We start from the raw sequence: 20,439 nt of genomic DNA, 5'->3' as shown, positions 1-20,439 counted from the left end.
TGGTCGGGTTATTTGTTGCCTTATATGGTTCATGTTATACTCATGTCCCAGAGCCTAACTAGCGCCACCGGAGAGATTAGGAACTATTATTTAAAGCTGAAAGCGGTCACTTTTGCAACAATTCTGCCATAAGAGATTGGCATCCTTTCTATACCTTCCATAATTGTCCGGTTGATTGTACCATTTTTCTTGGCTGACAGGACAAAATTGCAAGAAATGCTTGAGCCACCCTAATACATCAAAAAAAAAGAAAAAAGGTGTAAAAATATGATTTATTATACACATAAAATTTATAACAAAAATCAACAATGTACTGTAAAAAATACTTGTTTCAATAATACGTTTTTTTATCCGAGGGCAGCGTAACGACACTCGCGAATATTAAGTAACTTACAAAATATTTCCACCGTCGATATCATAATAATTATACCCATTATTACAATTCTAAGCTATGACTGCGACAGAATGAATAAATGCGAGAATAGTCGTACAAAGTTGCAACATAGATATCATTAGATAACATAACCATATTATATTAATACAATTTTAACGAAAGAAATTATGTGGCTTTCTTGAAAGAAGGGTCCTTATGCACATAGAGCATAAGAACTCTGTAGGCATGAAACGTCACATACAATATTATACTGTTTCGAGGGTAAATCACCATTTTTGCCAAATCATATGAGCTTAAATTTAACTTTTCTTATAAAAACGTACAAGCTTCCCCGATCCAAGGCTACCGACACTGTCTAAAACGTGTACATCAATGTACCTGAAGGCACTATCCAATTTGATAGTCTTTGTCTCCGCATCATGTTTGAAGTAAATCTTTGGAGACAAGGGTGTCCAGTTTATTCCATCACTTGAGAGCCTGTACTGAATTAGGAGGAATGTACCGGTACCAGCATCCTCCCGAGGCAGATATTCCATCTTTTCAACATCATACACTTTTCCCAAATCGAAATTTAGCTCTATGACTTTTCCTTTGACAGGACACAGCTTGGCAGGTGAGCCCCGGTGTGTGTGCCACAAGGAATTTGCGTCTCCGTCGGTGAGTTTGCAAATCTCCTGGTTCTGCTGACACGGGAAATTGCATGTCACCTTTACGTCCTTTAATGTATTTTTATTAGGGTCTTCCTTTGTAAACGTCGAGAGAATGTCGCTCCATTCCGATTCGCCATCGTTTACACTACGAATTCTGAAGGAATGTTCCGTTACATATTTAAAGCCGTAAAAGCTAAATTTGTTTCCAATAATGTTGCTGAATATGTAGCCATCTCTCTCTATTTCATAGTATTTTGCTTCCTTTACTTCGTCCCAAGACAATGTCAGAGATGTAGGCGTCGCCTCATTAAGTGCGAAGTTGGTCGGTGTCGGAAGCGAAGATTTAAGACCATTGTCTTTGCCAAATACTTTACGTTTATTTTCAAAACCAGTAACTTTCAATTGGACTTTTTCCTTGGTGACGTCGATTTTTTTCAATTTTATCAGCAGAAACTTCTGTGTGAGATTTTCCGCGGCAATATCTTGCATAAATGGGATCACAATTTCGTCATCCTTAACGAAATAAACATCCTCCTTAGCGTTATACTCAGACTCTGATTCAGCTTTCTCCAAAGGAATATATTGTCCATGGGACATTATTTCTACCTCCTTCGGTTCAACAGAAGTCATTATTTTAATTAATGTTCTTCTTTCGTTTACCATGCCTTTGTACTTTCCCTTGGTTTCTTCAATACTAACATAAAGGTCATCTGGTTCATTTTTATTGGATCCGGTTGTGGCCATTTTTACTTCTGTTTTAGCAAAATTGCCTTTCTTGTATTCAACCGAAATACCGTCGTCTTCGTACACCTCGAAACTTGAAGCCCCAGAAGGGTAAAGATAAAACGATCTACTGTCTCTTTTAATTTCAGAAGGGTTATTGTTGGGTTCTGTTGTAGGAATTATAGCACCATTTCTGATAAAAACTGGTATTTTCCAAAGAGGAGTTGTGAAGTTGTTGTAAATTTTACCACCTTGGTACATGTCTCCAGTAAAGAAGTCTATCCACACCTGTTGAGGGTTGGGCAAGTAAATGCCATTCCTGAAAGAATCTGCCGTGTACACTGGTGCTACGAGAATATTTGGGCCCCACATGTACTGATATTTAGAATCATTCGTGTAGGCCGGAGTTTCTTCAGGAAACTCGAGAAACATGGCTCTTACCATCGGTAAACCTCGAATAGATTCGTAGCTGATAGTGTAAGTGTATGGCATGAGTACCGATTTCAGTTTTAAATAAGCTCTGTTGAGATTTGTAGCTTCATTATCAAAACTGAAAGGTGTTTTAGGGACCGACCCCCATCCATCCATATTCAGTTGCAGAGGAGTAAACGCTTTCCATTGGTAATCCCGAACGTTGACTGCTTTATCACCCCCGCGAAATATTCCGTCCATATCGGAGCCAACAACAGGTAGCCCTGAAAGGCCTGATCCGATGTATGTAGGGATATGGAAGCGTATATATTCCCATTGTCCGCCGGACTGATCTCCGCTCCAGATCCCCGCGTATCTTTGTGTCCCCGCCCACCCGTCGACCATTATAATAAATGGTCTCGCGGCTATCTTTGTCGACGATTCAAATATCTTAGTAGCCGTTTCGACTGCATTGAGTCCGAAGGAATAACCGTAACCAATCCAAGCCACGTCACATTTCAGGGCCACCACACCGGCCTCACTAACTTCTCTGCTTAGATCTCTTTCTCCCTTCTTCGGGTTTTCAGGGTCTTCGGGCTCTAGATTGGACTCCGTCCACAGAGCAACTTCCACGCCTTGCTTTCTCGCATAAATTGCAAATTCATCCAAATTTTGGATGTCTCCTTGTAGCGAGTCGGTTTGTCCATACCCTGCGCCGTATCCATCGTTGGGTATAAACCAACCGAGCGGCATATCATGGTTTACGTATCTGTCTATCATCGCTCGTGCGGAAAATTGGTAGTTATTTAATTCACCATTCAGCGATTCTAAAATTCCCGTTTGGTTCCCTAAATCTTTGGGCAGATAGCTTTTATAATACTTTCCATCTTCGTACAGAATAGCACCTTGCGTGCCAGCTGTTACTTCGACCCAATAGTCTCTGTTATATGCGTTCAAATGCGCTTCATATAAAGCGTATTCGGGAAGCAAAATCGGCCGACCCGTAAGTTGAAAATAGTCCAGCAAAATATCTTTGGGAAGAGGGCTGATGAAGTAAAACGCATCGAAATATGTTTCGTTATGTGTAGTTGTTACGTATTTCTCGATTTTCGATCCAAAATCATACAAGCCTGATTGCCAAGTATTTCTCACAACACCATAGCCGTAGGTTGACCAGTAAAATGGGTTTGGAGATGTGACTCCACCATCTACCCAGTTGTTAGTATTTACTATCTGTATGCTTTCTCCCTTGTGAGCAAATCTACCGTTTTGCATTCCACCACCATAGAAATGTTCATCTTTGTGATTAACTAATACTTGTATTGTTTTATTATTAACAAATGATAATGGAATAGCTTCTTGCAATACGTTTTTGTTAGTGCGTTTATCTTCAACCTTCATTGTACCATTTTCTTTATCAAAGTAGATTTTAATATGCTCTGCATCTATAATGACAAATTCTTCAGTCTCCTGAACGGTGGATATATCGAAGGCAACTGTGTCATACTCATCCACGCTCTTAAGCACCATTTTAGCAGCATCGTCTTCATTCCTAGGTTCTGGGAAGTCAATGAAATCTCCTTTAGACACAAAATACCTGAAGGTGTGGCCATTGAGCATGTATAATCTGCCAGAGTGTGCTGATTCATATTCTATTACAAAATGATCCTTTGCTTTCTCAATAGATTTGATTGCGCCAAGGGTTATATCTAATGCATCCATGCTTGAAGGGAATGTATTTACGGTTGTTGGTAGTGTGGCTTTGGTATTTTCATGTAATCTGCAAATAATAATAAACATTTTAAGACGGAAGAATTCATAAATTATACAGATACTCCTAGTTTGTGATTGACAAATTTAATAAAATGTTCATTATATTTATTATATTAAAGAAGTTTCTCTAAACTTTTTTGTGGTGGATCACGGATACCTAATTGGAATATAATATTTTAAATGGAATACCTATCTTCCTAAAGTTTGGCCCGGACTGTCTCATAGGACCTGGCTCGACATGGGACAACAACAACAACTTAAAATTAAAATTTCGCCCTACTCAGGTAAGCAGCCGCTTCTTCAGCCAGAATATTGAAGTCATTCACATGGCCCATATATTTTGTGAGAAGACATTCCAGCACTATGTGTTTGATGGTCTGCTCTGGGTGTCCACACTCGCAGGCAGGAGGGGCGCTCCAACCCCATTTGTGCCAGTGGTGTGCACAGTTACCAATTCCGGTTCTAAAGCGGTTAAGGGCCAGGACCATACGCGGCGGGGCTCTTTGAAGATAGTAGGTAGGGCCGGATTTAGAGATCTGGAGGGGCAACAAAGGAGTGGAGGCCCCCTGGCCCCAAACCGGGCAACCGTGGGATGCCCTCCCCTAAATCCGGCCCTGCCGGTAGGAGGTGTTTGAGGTGTGAGATGGATGAGAAGGTTTATTTGGTCCACATCGAAAGACCCCATGGAAAGTATAGTAAAAGTTAGTTAGAAGTTACACTAATTGCCGCAGCAAGGGTGTTAACAGCTAGTCTGACTTGTTGGTCATTAAATTGATTAAATGCTTCACATGAAAAAAAATTAAAAGAACTATCCTTTATGACTTGAAGAAGTTATTATAATTAGAACAAGATCGTAAAAATCCTTACTGAGAAGCAACAAAGTTGTTATAATTGCGAGATTTTAGTGCCTCTTGCTTACTACAATGTCTCAAACACTGTAATACTACAATGCAGATGGAACTTTTTATATGTATGTATACCAGAATGGTAACAAATACTCATGTAATCATTATTGTTCCCGATACTCTTACAAATAATATTATCTACCTATGAAGTAAACTAATAATGTTATCATAAACTATAATGAAATTAACTAGAATGAACTTTATCTTACAGATATTCGTTTTCAAATACAAATGAATTTATTTCATTACTTTTTACAGCTGTAAGTATAAAGAGCAAGTATTAGGTAAGTATTTATCTATACAATGTGCAACAAATTATTGGTGTAAGGTGTAAGTAATGAAAAAGGTAAGGTAAGGTAAGTTTCCCCACAATGGCAACAAACTAATAACTAATATTTGTAAAGGCTCATTCCACCAGTGTGCGCCTGTACGGCACAAACATTTTTGTACTGAATATGCTTGTGCCGCACACTGGTGGAATCCCGCTTTAATATTAACAATCTACGCTCCCTGTACATATCTATTTATTTAATTGAAAGTCGTTAACAAATCATACATTATTGAAAAAGTATAATTTCGTAAGTACTCACATCCTTCGACGTTATGAGCCAGTTTAAAATTAAATTATAGGTAGAAGTTAAGCGCTTAATAAATGCCATGGACAGAAATTATTGTAAAACTATAGCAAACCGGCATTAAACACAATCAAATACGTGTACACGAAATCTACGAATGAAAATGAAAAAAAAAACTTATTATATAGTTTGTCGTTGCCGCTCGCTGTCAAGTAATCTGTGAAATCTGTCAGTGTCAAAAAATGGAGTCACCAGGAGTCATGAAATCGATTATAAATATATAGTTTGTCAAGGGACTGTCTCATTTCGGGCGTAGACGGAGAGAGTCATACTGTCTTTGTCTTGCACTGGTGCTGGCGCCCAAAAGAAGGCGATGAGTAGTTTTTTTTGTTCTTATTTACTGACAAGATTTGCTTGACCAACTATAATTAAGGATCAAAATAAAATGTATTATTTGAGTCAGAAGTATTTTGCTATATATATCTCTTGATAAGTTTTGGTAATTTTATTAAATTAAAATTTTTGGCATTTGGCATTTTTTATTTATTAGTTTCCGAACGAAACCTCACTTGACATTTCTCTCGTCGATTTTTGTTTTTTGCTGGTTTGGTTGCTTTATTTGATCGCTTCCATCAAATCAAATCATTTTTGATTACTCACTGTAATTTGTAACTGTGTTATATCTTACTTTCGACTAAACTATTAAAGGTAAAATAAGTTAAAGAAGTTTTATGGTGGTCGTGTAATTCAAATAAGCTTTTAGTAAACCGCTTTGTCATTGCCACATAACCTTAGCGCCGGTTTTCATAGTTTTGTTTTTCAGATGTTCCTTACCCGATCTGAGTATGACCGCGGTGTCAACACCTTCAGTCCAGAGGGAAGGCTGTTCCAGGTGGAATATGCCATTGAAGCTATTAAATTGGGGTCGACGGCGATAGGAATTTGCACTTCGGAAGGAGTTGTTCTGGCAGTTGAGAAGCGTATCACGTCTCCTCTTATGGAACCGACGACTATTGAAAAGATCGTGGAAGTTGATCGCCACATCGCTTGCGCCGTCTCAGGCTTGATGGCTGATTCCAGGTAACTTTCATTTCATACAAGCCAATATCCCTAATTTACATCAATGACCTTTCATTATAATAGACGCGTGACGTTCATAGTTGACAAAACTAAAATGCAGGCAATATTTAGTAGATGATTGTGACCACATTGTGACAATCTTGACACATTGGCGTCAGCCGTACGACTTACTCAATATAGGTTCCCAAACTATATTTGATGGCTCACGATTGAGCACCTGGTACCATATCTACCTCCCTTTACTTACATCCATGATTTACATACAGTGTGTCAGTCTACTGTCTGATGAACAAGTAATTAAAGGGGAATATTTTAGTGTTAGTTTAAAAATTCCAACAGCCTTCTATACACCTACTAAGTAATTTTTCTTAACTAACAAAAAAAAACACTGGTACACATTCTTTAGCATGAAATTAATCCTTTACAGAACACTAGTGGAGCGTGCGCGTGTAGAGTGCCTGAACCACTGGTTTGTGTACAACGAGCGCATGACCGTAGAGTCGTGTGCGCAGGCCGTGTCCAACCTCGCAATCCAGTTTGGGGACAGTGATGACAACAGTGGCACTGCCATGTCAAGGCCTTTTGGTGTTGCGGTCATGTTTGCAGGTCAGTATTCACATTTTATTCTATTGAAAGTGTCAATATGTTTAAGAATAAATTAGGTAAGCACACAGCAAATTCTACTCAACACTACTTGGAACTCGGTTGATGACTGGATACAGGCATTATCAGTTATTTAAACTGCCTGCCTGCATTACAAATAATTTATTATTATTATTTAGCTTTATGGTCTCATAGCGAAGAGGCTACCAACACCTAGAGAGACTCGCTAGGTGGTTGGATCAAGGGTCAGATGCAGAAGGCGGTAATTTTGGACCCGGCATGTATAGTAAGTCGGTCCCTCACTCTGCGGCCCTGACCACCGGCAGCTTGGGCCCTGCCCCGCTGCTGGCGTCACCCTAGGTTAGGTTTTTTATAATATGTAGTTTGTATTGTTTTGTAAGTGATTTTATATTTTACTTTTATATTCATATTATAAATGATCTAGCCTAAGAAGGAAAATAAATAAAGAAAATAATAATGAGAATAAATAATCATGAATTAAATAGAAATGTTTCAATCATTAATGTATGACCAGGAGGGTAACAAATTTGTGCTACAAGATACAAATAATGTCAGTTGACTCAGTTGTATTATCTGCCTGCCTCTTTTAATAAATAGCATTTTCAGTTTGTTAGTTTATAATTTTAATTTTAACCCTGTGTTCACATAATTTTGGCACTTATTTTATACTGTACAGAATGTAGGGATGTAAACACAATCCTTGTTTACTTCAAATATTTTGTTGCTACTATAACTTAAACTAATATAAATTAGAGTTTAGAAATTAGAGTTTGTCAAAGGGCAATAGAGAAAAAAATATTAAAAATCAAACTGATCGATAAAATACGCCACACAAACATAAGATCGAAAACTAAAGTGATTGACGCTCTCGAGCACTCACTCAAACAAAAATGGCAGTGGGCCGAACACGTCGCAAGGATGACCTATATAAAATGGACAAAGCGAACCACTACTTGGCTCGGCCCAGGAGGCAAGCGCGGAGCAGGGCGCCCGCGCGCGCGCTGGGCAGACGATATTGAAAAGATATTACACAACTGGCTTTCGGAGGCACAAGACCGAGAACGGTGGAAGAGGTTGGAGGAGGCCTATACCCGACAGGGGTTGTAACACTATAGTATGTAAGGTTAAATATTTTTTAAGATTGTAAATGTTTTATTAGTAGTTATGGAATAAAAAGGCTTTTTATTTTATTTTTATTTATTTATTTATAAGTTAAAGTAAAATGTTTTGTGTTACAGGTATTGATGAGAAGGGGCCTCAACTGTTCCATATGGACCCCAGCGGCACATTTGTGCAGTATGACGCTAAAGCTATTGGTTCTGGCAGTGAAGGTGCTCAGCAGAGCTTGAAGGTAAGGTCCCCATGAAGTCCCTCATCCATACCCAAAGGGTAAAAACGGGACCCTATTACCAAAGATAGATATAACTCCGTAATAGATAGATACAGTCTAAGGAAAAAACGTGCCTCGAAAATCACGAAAATTTGATTCTCGATCAGATGGCGCCACTAGTTTTGGCCTACTCTCGTATAGAGGGCGTTGACGGTTTCATTTGTTATTTATAATTTTAACGCATATCAGTGAAAGAACATGGGTCAAAATCATATAAAAATAATTAATGCAAATAAAAAAATAATTTATCCATATTTAAATACATTTTAACGTATTTATTAAAATCTTCATTTTTAGTTTTAAAGTATGTCGATAAATGTCAGTGAATTTATAGTGGTTACAAAATTTACTATGACAGTACCGCTCTATCTTATTATATCCTCTTTGCTATTACTAAGACTCCAACGTCCGTCTGTCTGTCTGTCCGTCTATCTATCTGTCACCAGGCTGTATCTCATGAACCGTGATAGCTAGGCAGTTGAAATTTTCACAGATGATGTATTTCTGTTGCCACTCTGCCGTGTCAGATGTATCTCTACTATCTCAAAAAACACAGTTTTGAGTAAATCAACTTTAAAGTTTTTGATGAGCGTGAAAACGAATGTTTTATATTCCAATTTTTTTTGTAAAATCACATTTAAACGACCGTTCGGCCCGTCTCGCCGCGAGTCGGGCCGATCGCCTTACTAGTTTACTATCTGCGCGTGGTTACGCAAAACTATGATAACTTGAGATGAGATAATAGATATCCAGACACGGTAAAAATAAGTGCGAGGAGTTACGCATAATAGGGATGTTGACATGAATCGCGAATATATACAATTTTACGTTTTTACCATAGCAGGGAATATTAGAATGCTGAAAATCATATTTTGTAAGTATAAATATGCGTAATAAATTGATTAAAAATAATTAAAAGTATTTAAAAAATTGCCCAGCATCACGTGACTGCAAACGCAAATCGGAGCGCTTGACGTCACGGCGTGAGAAACACGCGCAGACAAGTCAAACCTGGGTGGTCCTCCGGCACCGACAGACGTTTGTTTATCACCCCGTTACGTCATCCAGATCACGTGAGAGCTTGGAGCGTTTTTGCGCGAAATTTAAACACTAAACTAATTAACGTCGATTTTTTATTAAAAATTAATGAATAAAAATTTGTAAATAATTACATGTCTATATAAAATGAAAACAGTTCTAAAAAATAGTTAACATCCCTATTATCTTGAGTTAAAAGAGATACGCGTAACTCAATCTCAAAAAAATCTAAAACGTTTATCTTAAAATATGGAATATCTCAGTAACTAAAGACATTTTTATTGAAATTTTGTTCAAGTATTATGTTAAGCTTAGTGCCTAAATTATTTTTACACTGGTTAGGCGTATCTCTGTTATCTAATAAAGATAACAGATATACGTCTGACACGGCAACGCTATAAAAACAAATACTAAAAACAGAATAAAATAAATATTTAAGTGGGGCTCCGTGAGTCAACAAACGTGACTTTATTGCCGTTTTTTACGTAATAATAGCGTGCGCGAATCCGACTCGCACTTGGCCGGTTTTTGCTTGGTATACGTTTGTGTTGTAGGTTTTGGAAAATAAATGTTTATTCAATATAACCCAAATAACATTAGACCCTACTCATAGTGTTGTGTTCCTGCCGGTGAGTAAGGTTCAGAGCTCAAAGAGGGAGAAGAGTGTTAGGGTCGGCAACGCGCATGTAACGCCTCTGAGTTGCAGGCGTACATAGGCTACGGAGACTGCTTAACATCAGGCGGGCCGTATTGTTTGCCACCGATGTAGTATATAAAAAAAACTATTAATACATGATATCCAAACCTAGGGACTGCCAAATTAGAGCTTTTGTATGATTGTTAACAGTCATGTCAAATCAAACTGCACCTTTTCAGATACCACCACGTTTTGTGCTTCATAAAACTGTTAGATAGAAGTGTTATGGTTGTGATAGCTGACATAAAACACTCTCATTTATAAGGGACTAATATATATAGTAATATGTGTTGTTTCCAAGCAAAAAGCCCCACTTTGTTGCTTGCTATAAGGACCTTTTGACAGGTTATCCGTACAAAGATACAAGCAAATCTCGTCCTTATGGTAAGCGACTTTGACTGGACTTCGACACATATATGTGTGTAGTACTGTGCTAAGAAGGTATTAATATTAAAAATGAAGGTTTTTTATATGTATTTTATTTTGTTTTAATATGTATGGAATGTTTTTTTTTTCTGTGCTAGATTTCTTTTATTGCATCTGAAACACCTACTGACATGATATAAATTTATTAATTTTCGCTACCTAAAGGTTGTCTGGAAGAGATCTCTTTTTAGCGATAAGACCGCCTGTTGTTTAACCTCTTCTTTTCTGTATTCTTTGTATTGTTTTACATGTGGTGTGCAATAAAAAGTTTGTATTGTATTGTAAATCATGTTTTTATTTTACTTACTTGGCACACCGAGCCACCGTGGCTAAACAGATTATTGGAAGCAGCAACATGATGGTTAAGCTGCTGAATATTTTTTCCTTCAGCAATGTTAATATAGTAACTTTACACCTGTACTTTATTAACACTGTTCGAGCGCGTGGTTTAAATAGCCTTGGCTATCCCCTCCTTTTTACAATGTTTTGATAAAAGCGTTCTACATTCGAGGATATCCGCTAGCAAAATTTTGGATGTATAGTCACCTGCAATAATATGTTACTCTTCGAAGGCCGCAGAAATATGTAACACGCTTTTATGGCTCTACGAATAAGATCGTGTCAGATATTTTTGCGGCCTTCGTTGTGTAAGATATTATTGCAGGTGACTGTACCTACCACTGTCAACTGTTAACACATTGAGTCATTCGTAGTCGCCAGAGTTGGGCAAAAATTAACTTGAATAAGAATAAGAATAAAAACAGAAATTATATTCTTATACCAATCGATTTGAATTAGAATAATTCTTGCACTCGTTATTTTAGAATGAAATGAAAGTGAATAAACAGTGCTCGGAATTGGGTAAGCTAAAATATGACGTTTTCGATAAAAAGGTACCACATTGTCGCTTGTCGATAAGGTTGATTTCAAATTGAAGCTATATGGAAATAGCGCCCTATTGACAACCGACAATAAGTACCCTTTTGGTTGATAATGGCACAAATACCTAATATCCGCAATAGGACATAATATAGAGTAGTTACAACTGGGTATTCGGTATTAATTTATCCGGGTACTCCAAAACAAAAAATCTTAAAAATAAAAATAACCAACATAACAATCTTAAATTAAATGTAGGTACTGTTTCTAACGGAATCACCAGTTCCAGTACATTTAATGTAAGATTGTTGTAACGGTTATTTTTATTTTTTAAGATTTTCGTACAGGTCATGTTCATGTCTTTGAATATGTTTGTATACGTAAAATACTTTTTTTTTTCATTCTAATAGATTTTTCTTTTATTTATTTATTTATGTTAATATTTCCGTTTTTTTAAAACACAAATAATCGACATTGCTAGTTAAATACAAAAGTAATTAGGTTTAGAAGGTCCCTTTTTTCAAGTGTTTCGAAAATGTTACCAAATGTAACTAGAAATACCTAGTTATAACTTTTAGATTAACATTAAACATCTCGTACTGTAAGTAAAAACTTGTATGTTTAACATTACGACTAGTACCCGGATAAATATCGAATACCCATCGTTAAAAAAAAACAAAACTACCCGGTTGTAACCATCCTCTTGCGAATAATAGGTATTTTAGCTCACCCAATTCCGATCACTGTGAATAAATCATGTCTCTTATTTTAAATGAAGAATAAAAAACCGGCCAAGTGCGAGTCGGACTCGCGCACGAAGGGTTCCGTACCATTGCGCAAAAAACAGCAAAAAATCACGCCTGCACTCTCACATCACATCTCTTTAACATCTGCCTGAAAAAAGGCTGCTTTGCCAAGTATTTGAAAATTAGTGTAGTAGTCGGTGCTTTCGAGAACAAACAGCAGGTTGCTATGATCTGCTGCCACCTCTCCAAAGCATTCGACGTTGCAGATTGCAGATAACAGCGCAATCGCCGCTAAAATACTCCACTACGGCGTATGTGGTAATGTGCACAGCCACTTCGTGGACATCCTGCACGGATCTCAAATTGTGGTCGGAGACGGAGGGCAAGCCAGGTCGGACCCATTGACCACATCAATAGGTGTCCAACATTTTATTTTCATTACTTCTTAATGATCTACCTGAAGCCGTTCCAGCAGCCGACGTCCTAATGTATGCGGACGAGGTAGCCGGCATCGTCATCGCTCCTAACTCGGATGCCCTTCAATCTAGCCTCAACGATGCGGCAAACCAGTTTGGAATAAACGGATTGGCTCTCAATCCCACTAAAACCCGCTTCCTCCGCTTCCACGTGGGAGGCCGGACACCGAGGCCATTAAGAGTCCAAGCTGGTGGTGTAGCCGTGGAGCAAGTGGCAGTCACCACTCTCTTGGGATTCGCGATTGACCAAAACTAACATGGGCCAGTCATATCGACATGTTGTGCGGTAAATTGGGTGGAGCATGCTTCGCACTGGGTCGGCTCGCGCGTGTCGTACCGCGACATGTCGTGAGCCAGCTACTTCGCGACGGTTCATTCGCTGCTGCAGTACGGTGCGGAATTATGGGGGCGCGCGGCAGACTGGCAGCGCGCATTCAAGCTTCAATAAAGAGCCGTGCGTTCGGTAGCGCAGGTGGTCAAAGATACCTCGGCGAGGCCTCATTTTAAAGAATTAGGTATTCTAACATTATCCTCAATATTATACTAATATACCAGATAGCAATCTTACGTACAAATAACATGAATCAATCGGAATATAAACTTAGTTTTAAGTCGAAACTAAAAGATGCCTTCTTGGGCACACGTTCTATAGTTATGACGATTGACGGTATTGACGATAAATTAATTATTTATTAATTCATTTAATAATTAATTATTTTATTTTATTACCCTTTACAGTTAATAAATAAATTGTATCATGATTTGACCTGTTATATTAGAAATATAATAAATAATATGAATATGAATATAGTATTATTTCGCGTGTCTCGACTTGTCTTTTATTACTATAACAATAGCAGTAACAATAGGATTTCTGTTGTTAGCACTTGCGGCTTGTGGGTGTTTGAACACGTGCGGTGTTTAAAACGATTTTAATGTTGTTCCTACCTATTTAAAAATGCTTGTTGCTAGGCCTATTTAAATAAAGAATATTTTGACTTATACTTGACATGAGTATGTTATCTTTCCGTCTGATAATAAATGCAAATTTTAAATATCAGAGGAATTAAAAAAAAACACTATACGTCTCGGTAGTAACCTAGTAACTCGGACACTGAAACCACTGAACATAATTTCGAATATAGAGAAAAATTAGGAGTTATTCTAATTCAATTTTTTCACATACGAATTATTCCAGACCAAAATTATTTTAATAATTTTGACGGGAATAAAATCAACATGATTTTATTCTTGAATGTCCAACACTGGTAGTCGATATCCTCTACAAAGCAGGAAAACGCTGGAATCGGCTACGAGTGTGAATGTGTTAACTGCCAATTTGTAAGCTTTATTGATAAGGCAAGGTACCTACTACATGGATGATCAGTTTTGCTGATAGTACTACTCATTTTACACTGTAAAATTTACAGTGCAGAATTTTTTTGACTTGAATAGTTTAATCAAAGGGTTATTAACCCCTTGACCACCAAAGACGCCAACTACTGACGCGCGGGGCCATAGCTCATATCAAACTTCGTCAGAGAATAAATAATAGTAGGTACAGAAGGTTCACTCTCTAACAAAACTCGTCTATTACGACAGATATGACCGCAAGTTGGCGCAAGCGCGAGCAGGCGTCCGTTTCCTAGCGGTGCGCGGCAACTACTAACGCTAGACACCAAAATTGGTGTGGGCCGCGTGTACTTGTAGCGACGCGACGAAATCGCGGAGTGAGCCACGCATGCCTTCGTGCATTACGACTAGGTTTACGACATAGACATAGTATATACAAGTAGTTATAAACGCGCCACCGAGCGACCGGGGGTAAGAGAAAGAATATTCATATAAAATTTGGGCGGCATAGGATTTTTTCTCTTTCACTCTTATAAATTTCGGTATTTCGCCATCGCCTCCTACTTATGATGCCACCCGATCGGTGATAAGGACATTTCGGAGCACGATTTTTCTTAGACTTCACACCCCTTACACAATTAATAACTTTTTGGTTTCATTGTGTAAGTGCTCAGCTATGGGGCATGGGACACTGCGTCCGATTCGCACTTCGCTCCGAAGTTTGAGCGAGACAACGCTATGCGCGTATTATAGCGACCTTCCGCTTGCACGTCGGAGCGACGTCAGCGACATGCGGATCGGATGCATTGTGCCATGCCCCTATAAGGTAGATCAGACGCTAAAGGGGCCCACCCATTACCAGTCCGCCGGACGATATCGGCCTGTCAGTTGTTCCGAATTTTTGTTCTAACTGACAGGCTGATATCGTCCGGCGGACTGATAATGGGTGGGCCCCTTAAAAGGATAATTTAAAGACTAGATATTAAAAGAATTTTATAATGTCATAAGTTTATTCCTAATCCTAACGGTTTTTCTAGTTTTAGTTAAACTAGAATATTAACGATTTAAATATACTTGCAAAAAGAGTGTTAACATTCTGTAATCGTAATTATATGCGCGTTATCCGCCTTGACATCTATTTGTCAGTCATCAATTACCTATCTAGCCTGGTTTATATGCGGGTACGCGTTGATAAAGCGATTATCTGTATACACGTGTCCACATAATCGCTTTATCAACGCGTTTATGTCAACATTTGGGCCATTTTCAACCAAAAGGGTACTTATTGTCGCTTGTCAGTAAGGCGCTATTTCCATATAGCTTCAATTAGAAATCAACCTTATCGACAAGCGACAATGTGGTACCTTTTGGTTGAAAACGTCACATTTTGCCAAAATAGTTATATGCTGTTGCTGGGTGCTTTGCCTACTGGAAAATGGCTTACTATATATTCACGATTTTTTACAATATACATGCATAATCAGTCGATGACCTGTCTGGCCTAGTGGGTAGTGACCCTGCCTGCGAAGCCGATCATACTATACTGAACTGTCACCCTATCTATACATGAGAATGAACAGCGCCCTCTTGACAATGATCATATATTACTGGTCAGGCTTTAAATATGTATTTATCTATTTAAGTAAATATATTGTCGCCTAGTACCCATAGTACTAGTGTAGTCATGTAGAGTATGTGTGTGTGTGTGTGTGTGTGTGTGGGTGTGTGTGTGTGTGTGTGTGTGTGTGTGTGTGTGTGTGTGTGTGCGTGCGTGCGTGCGTGCGTGCGTGCGTGCGTGCGTGCGTGCGTGCGTGCGTGCGTGCGTGCGTGCGTGCGTGCGTGCGTGCGTGCGTGCGTGCGTGCGTGCGTGCGTGCGTGCGTGCGTGCGTGCGTGCGTGCGTGCGTGCGTGCGTGCGTGCGTGCGTGCGTGCGTGCGTGCGTGCGTGCGTGCGTGCGTGCGTGCGTGCGTGCGTGCGTGCGTGTGTGTGTGTGTGTGTGTGTAGTTGCTTAGTTTGGAGGCTAGATCGATCTGTGTAAGATTGTCCCCTAATGAAATCGGCTGTAGGTAATTATTGCTGCATGTGCTAACGAATCGCAACTTTTCTGTATAAAAATCCAATAGGTAGTTGATTTTGTTGCTTTTAGGGTTCCGTACCTTAAAAGGAAAAAAACCGAACCCTTATAGGATCACTTTGTTTGTCCGTCCGTCTTTCTGTCTGTCATTATCTCGGGAACACGTGGAAGTATCCAGTTGAAATGAAAACCTTATACCTACTTACTCAGGTCTACAGTCTCTTGAAGCTGTGAATAAAATCATATAAAAATGATAAATACAAATACAAAAATCATCTATCCATATAAATATATATATATTTTTTGATATTTTTATAAATTTTTATTTTTAGTTTTAATCGTGCGTCGATACATGGCAGTAAATTTACTGTGACTACAAAATTTACTATGTCAGTAACCCTCTATCCTATATATTCTCTTGATTTTTGAAATATTAGATTATCATCATGTAACAATCTAATTATATTTCGTAAATTTTAAGTTATTATCAAATCGATAATTACCAAGATAACTATCATTCGTGCATTAATCGTGCAATCGGTTCTTGCTTGTATTGTATACTGACACCTTATGGCTCCTCTACACTATCGGCGATGATAGACGATGACGGCGTGCACGACAGTGTAGAGGGAATACTCGGCAGTCCCCGCCAGTCGTCGTCTATCATCGCCAATGATCGCCTGCGACCCGTGACTTGTCGGTTTTTGGGCACACATCATGACATCAAAGGGAATCGCCGGGTGGTTGCTACTATAGTATGAAGCTTCTCAAATGATTTTTACGCCTCAGACATAGTATAACCAGGGCAAAGTATGTTATTTTGTGTGCGTGCGGCATCGCATAGATACTTATGGCGCACACATCCAAGTCGCGCGCGGTGCGTTTGTATGAAGATAACATACTTTGCCCTGTTTATACTATGCCTCAGACCCTAATCTGTTAAACAAAAGCCATTGTTTCTTTTATGCGAGCGGTCGGCCATTGTGTGCCATTGTGTCAGCGCGTGCAACGGCGCGTGCCATTGTGTCTGAGAGCGTGCCACGGCAATGGCTTTTGTTTAACAGATTAGGAGTCTTAGGCGTAAAAATAATTGTTGTTGCATTTTCAGCCTGCTTTTGTTGCGGCAACTGCATCAGGTTGCGATCCTACATCTGTGAGATGGGCTTTATACCGTCTACAACCCTTTAAGCATGATTTTTTATTTTTGCCCGAAATTAATTAAAAATATGAAAAATTGTAAAAAAAATGTTACATCGATTTTCACTGCGAAATCGGTGTTAGAAGTTGCATAGGCTAAATCATATGTATGGAAATATATATTTATTAGTAAGAGATATAGGAAAAACTTTTCTACCATCAGGAAATATCATCATTTGTGATATTCGTATGACAAAGTTTTTAAATAAGTATAAAATAATTACAAACCCCGGAAAATCTGCCCAAAATCACATAAAATCCGGGTTTTTTTAAGTTTTCCGACATTACGTCTTAAAACAAATGTAAAATTTATAAATTAACTCCGTAAATTTAAGTAAAAAATCGGAAAATGGATTACTTTTACTATTGAAATAGTATACAGGCACAAATAGAATTTATCTTATTATGCATTAAATCAGACGTTTTTGTTGTGTAGGCTGCATTTGTGTCGTTTTCAAGCAAAAGGTACCACATTGTCGCTTGCCATAAGGAAGCTGGCAGGTTTTTCGTATAAAGATACAAGCAATTTTCGTCCTTATGGTAAGCGACAATGTGATACCTTTTGATTAAAAACGTCACATTTAAGAGTAATAGCGATAGAGGCGTAATGAAAACCATCCTAAACAGTTCCCAATTTTCACAGGAAGTATATCACAAGTCCATGACCCTGAAAGAAGCCATCAAGTCCGCCCTCACCATCCTCAAGCAGGTCATGGAGGAGAAGCTCTCCGAGAGCAACGTTGAGGTGGTCACCATGACGCCCGACTCCATGTTCCATATGTACTCGCGTGAACAGCTGGCTGAGGTTATTAAGGATATACCTTAAGTAGATAGATGGGTTGGTGGTGTGGTCGGACCTTTATTTTAACGTCTACTGTCTACTATACTCTGTTCATTTAAGTATTTCAGAGAATGTAAACAAATAAAAGCGTATTATTCGGTCGTTTATACAGTGAGATTAATATTTTGTATTTTGGAAGAAAGAAGAAAGAATGCAGACAAAAAAATCATTTGGACGCTAAAAAGGATCCCCACTCAGCATAATTCCGCGGAAAACCGTGGCGCTGGTTTTCTGTGGGGACCTGACTTAATCTAAAATTGTGCCATTTTCAACCAAAAGGGTACTTATTGTTGCTTGTCAGTCTTGTAAGGCGCTATTTCCATATAGCTTCAATTAGAAATCAACCTTATCGTCAACCGACAATGTGGTACCTTTAAGTTGAAAACGTCACAATTAATGGCGACACGTACGCCAAAGACACAAATAAATTGACATTGACATTTATTTATGTTTTTTTTTTTACTGGCAGAATGACCGTGTAACACATTGTTATCATTCTTTGAATATTTAAAAGAACAGACTAGATAAAGGCTTGTATATTTTCTTCTTGAAAACAATGATTAGTATAAATGTTTCAAAATGAAACTAGTATGAAAATAATATGATTGGAAAAAATATCGGTCAAAGGAGACGACTTGGAGTAATTAAAAATCACTTATTATTTGTATAATATCTCTGAAATAATGGCCACACCAAAAACCAGTATTGTAATTAGATGTAATATTTGAAGTAAATTGTATTTTAGTATTAGCTATCAAAAATATGTTGATTGTTTATAAAACTTCAGTCTTAATTGCATTTATGTTTATATAAACTTATGATACTTTATGACATGAAATTTCCATTTAATATTTAAAAAAAAATCACTACAATAACATTCAAATATTTTATATCATATTCTTTCATACAAAAATCAACATTTTTGGAATGTAAGTATGCTGATTATTATGGCCCTCAGTTTTGCTTCGGGCTTCTAACATGTACTTACGTATCTTTACACACAATGTAATATTATGTTCCGATATAGTATACCAGTACACATTCTCTCGATAATATAGCTTTAATGCAGTTTATTTTAAATATTGCTGACACGGTGTCGGAGTACATGGAATCTTACTGTAAGTATTCTTTTAATACAAAATACATCAACTTTATTACAACTGTGTATTTATTTATCCTGAACATACTGTATGTATAAGTACATAGTAGGTTAGTTTGTTGTACAAATAGTTGTAGTTAGACAGTAGAAACAGGTTATTTGATGTAGTCAGCATCTTCTCAAATGATTTTTTCGCCAAAGACTAATCTGTTAAACAAAAGCCTTTAATCCTTTTCTGTGTGCGCGTGCCCATTGTTGGTGAGCGCCTGCCACTCGCTGATACACAATGGTCACGCGCTCACCAACAATGGACACGCGCACCCACAAAAGGAACAAAGGCTTTTGTTTAACAGATTAGGGTTAATTTTCTTGATAATTAGCCTCATGCATGAAGTTTATATTTGAACGAAATATGTTTTATTCGGATGTTTGTTACCGTTATATCATGTTACAAATGCATTTCCGTTTTTAAATTACCATTTAATTACTTAAAATTATAAATAAAAAGTACAAAAATTTGCCCGCGAAAAGCTAGTGAGCGAAACGCTCGAAACGCCACGTGACGTCACGCGTTAGACAGATTAGTGTCATTAGTAGCAAACGTCAGTTGGGCCGCCCAACGTGTGACGTTATCACGCTCGTTCGAATTCGCGCCAAAAATTATGAGAGTTTCAACCGCTCAAAAATTTTCAACAATTTAAATATTTTTTAATAAAATAATGTTAAGGTTTACAAAAGTATTTTTATCATTTCCGGTGTTCCAACGATACAAATTATGAATCCAAAAATAAAAATAAATTCATACATGGAGCTAATTGTACAAACCATTTATTGACCATGTTTCATTGAAATAAGGTTCACGGATGATTAACTCAAAATTTCATCAAGGTGTGCAAACATTAAATGAAGGGTACACGGAAAGAACATGTCTAGTCACTTTAGTAACATTTTGAGTAATCGCGGTTTTAAAATTTGGAACCATGTCAAAATGTATGGTAATTCCGTGACCAGGTCTTTTTTAACTAAAAAAAAGTTGTTACATATATTATACAGTGGTAGCAAAATATATAACTAATAGTTCATTAAGAG

At 37.9% G+C, this 20,439-nt stretch overlaps 2 protein-coding genes across 3 annotated transcripts; one reads left to right on the top strand and one right to left on the bottom strand.

Moving 5' to 3' along the window:
• Positions 1-677: 677 nt before the first annotated feature.
• Positions 678-11,093, bottom strand: LOC134754779 (alpha-glucosidase 2-like). Of its 2 annotated transcripts, none has more exons than XM_063691149.1 (2): positions 10,994-11,093; positions 678-3,958 (listed from the first exon to the last, which is right to left on the bottom strand). In XM_063691149.1, the coding sequence occupies exons 1-2, from the start codon at positions 11,041-11,043 to the stop codon at positions 694-696; spliced, it is 3,315 nt and encodes a 1,104-aa protein (XP_063547219.1). In that variant the 5' UTR covers positions 11,044-11,093; the 3' UTR covers positions 678-693. The 2 variants fall into 2 exon arrangements, with proteins under 2 accessions (XP_063547219.1, XP_063547223.1); XM_063691153.1 differs by lacking the exon at positions 10,994-11,093 and adding an exon at positions 5,447-5,464.
• Positions 5,997-19,411, top strand: LOC134755081 (proteasome subunit alpha type-5). Its single transcript, XM_063691564.1, has 5 exons — positions 5,997-6,139; positions 6,255-6,511; positions 6,939-7,117; positions 8,374-8,486; positions 18,054-19,411. The coding sequence occupies exons 2-5, from the start codon at positions 6,255-6,257 to the stop codon at positions 18,234-18,236; spliced, it is 732 nt and encodes a 243-aa protein (XP_063547634.1). The 5' UTR covers positions 5,997-6,139; the 3' UTR covers positions 18,237-19,411.
• Positions 19,412-20,439: the final 1,028 nt, after the last annotated feature.

The sequence above is a fragment of the Cydia strobilella genome, chromosome 2 (genome assembly GCF_947568885.1).
Source record: "Cydia strobilella chromosome 2, ilCydStro3.1, whole genome shotgun sequence".
NCBI classification, from domain to species: domain Eukaryota; kingdom Metazoa; phylum Arthropoda; class Insecta; order Lepidoptera; family Tortricidae; genus Cydia; species Cydia strobilella.
This window is presented reverse-complemented; position numbering and strand designations above follow the sequence as displayed.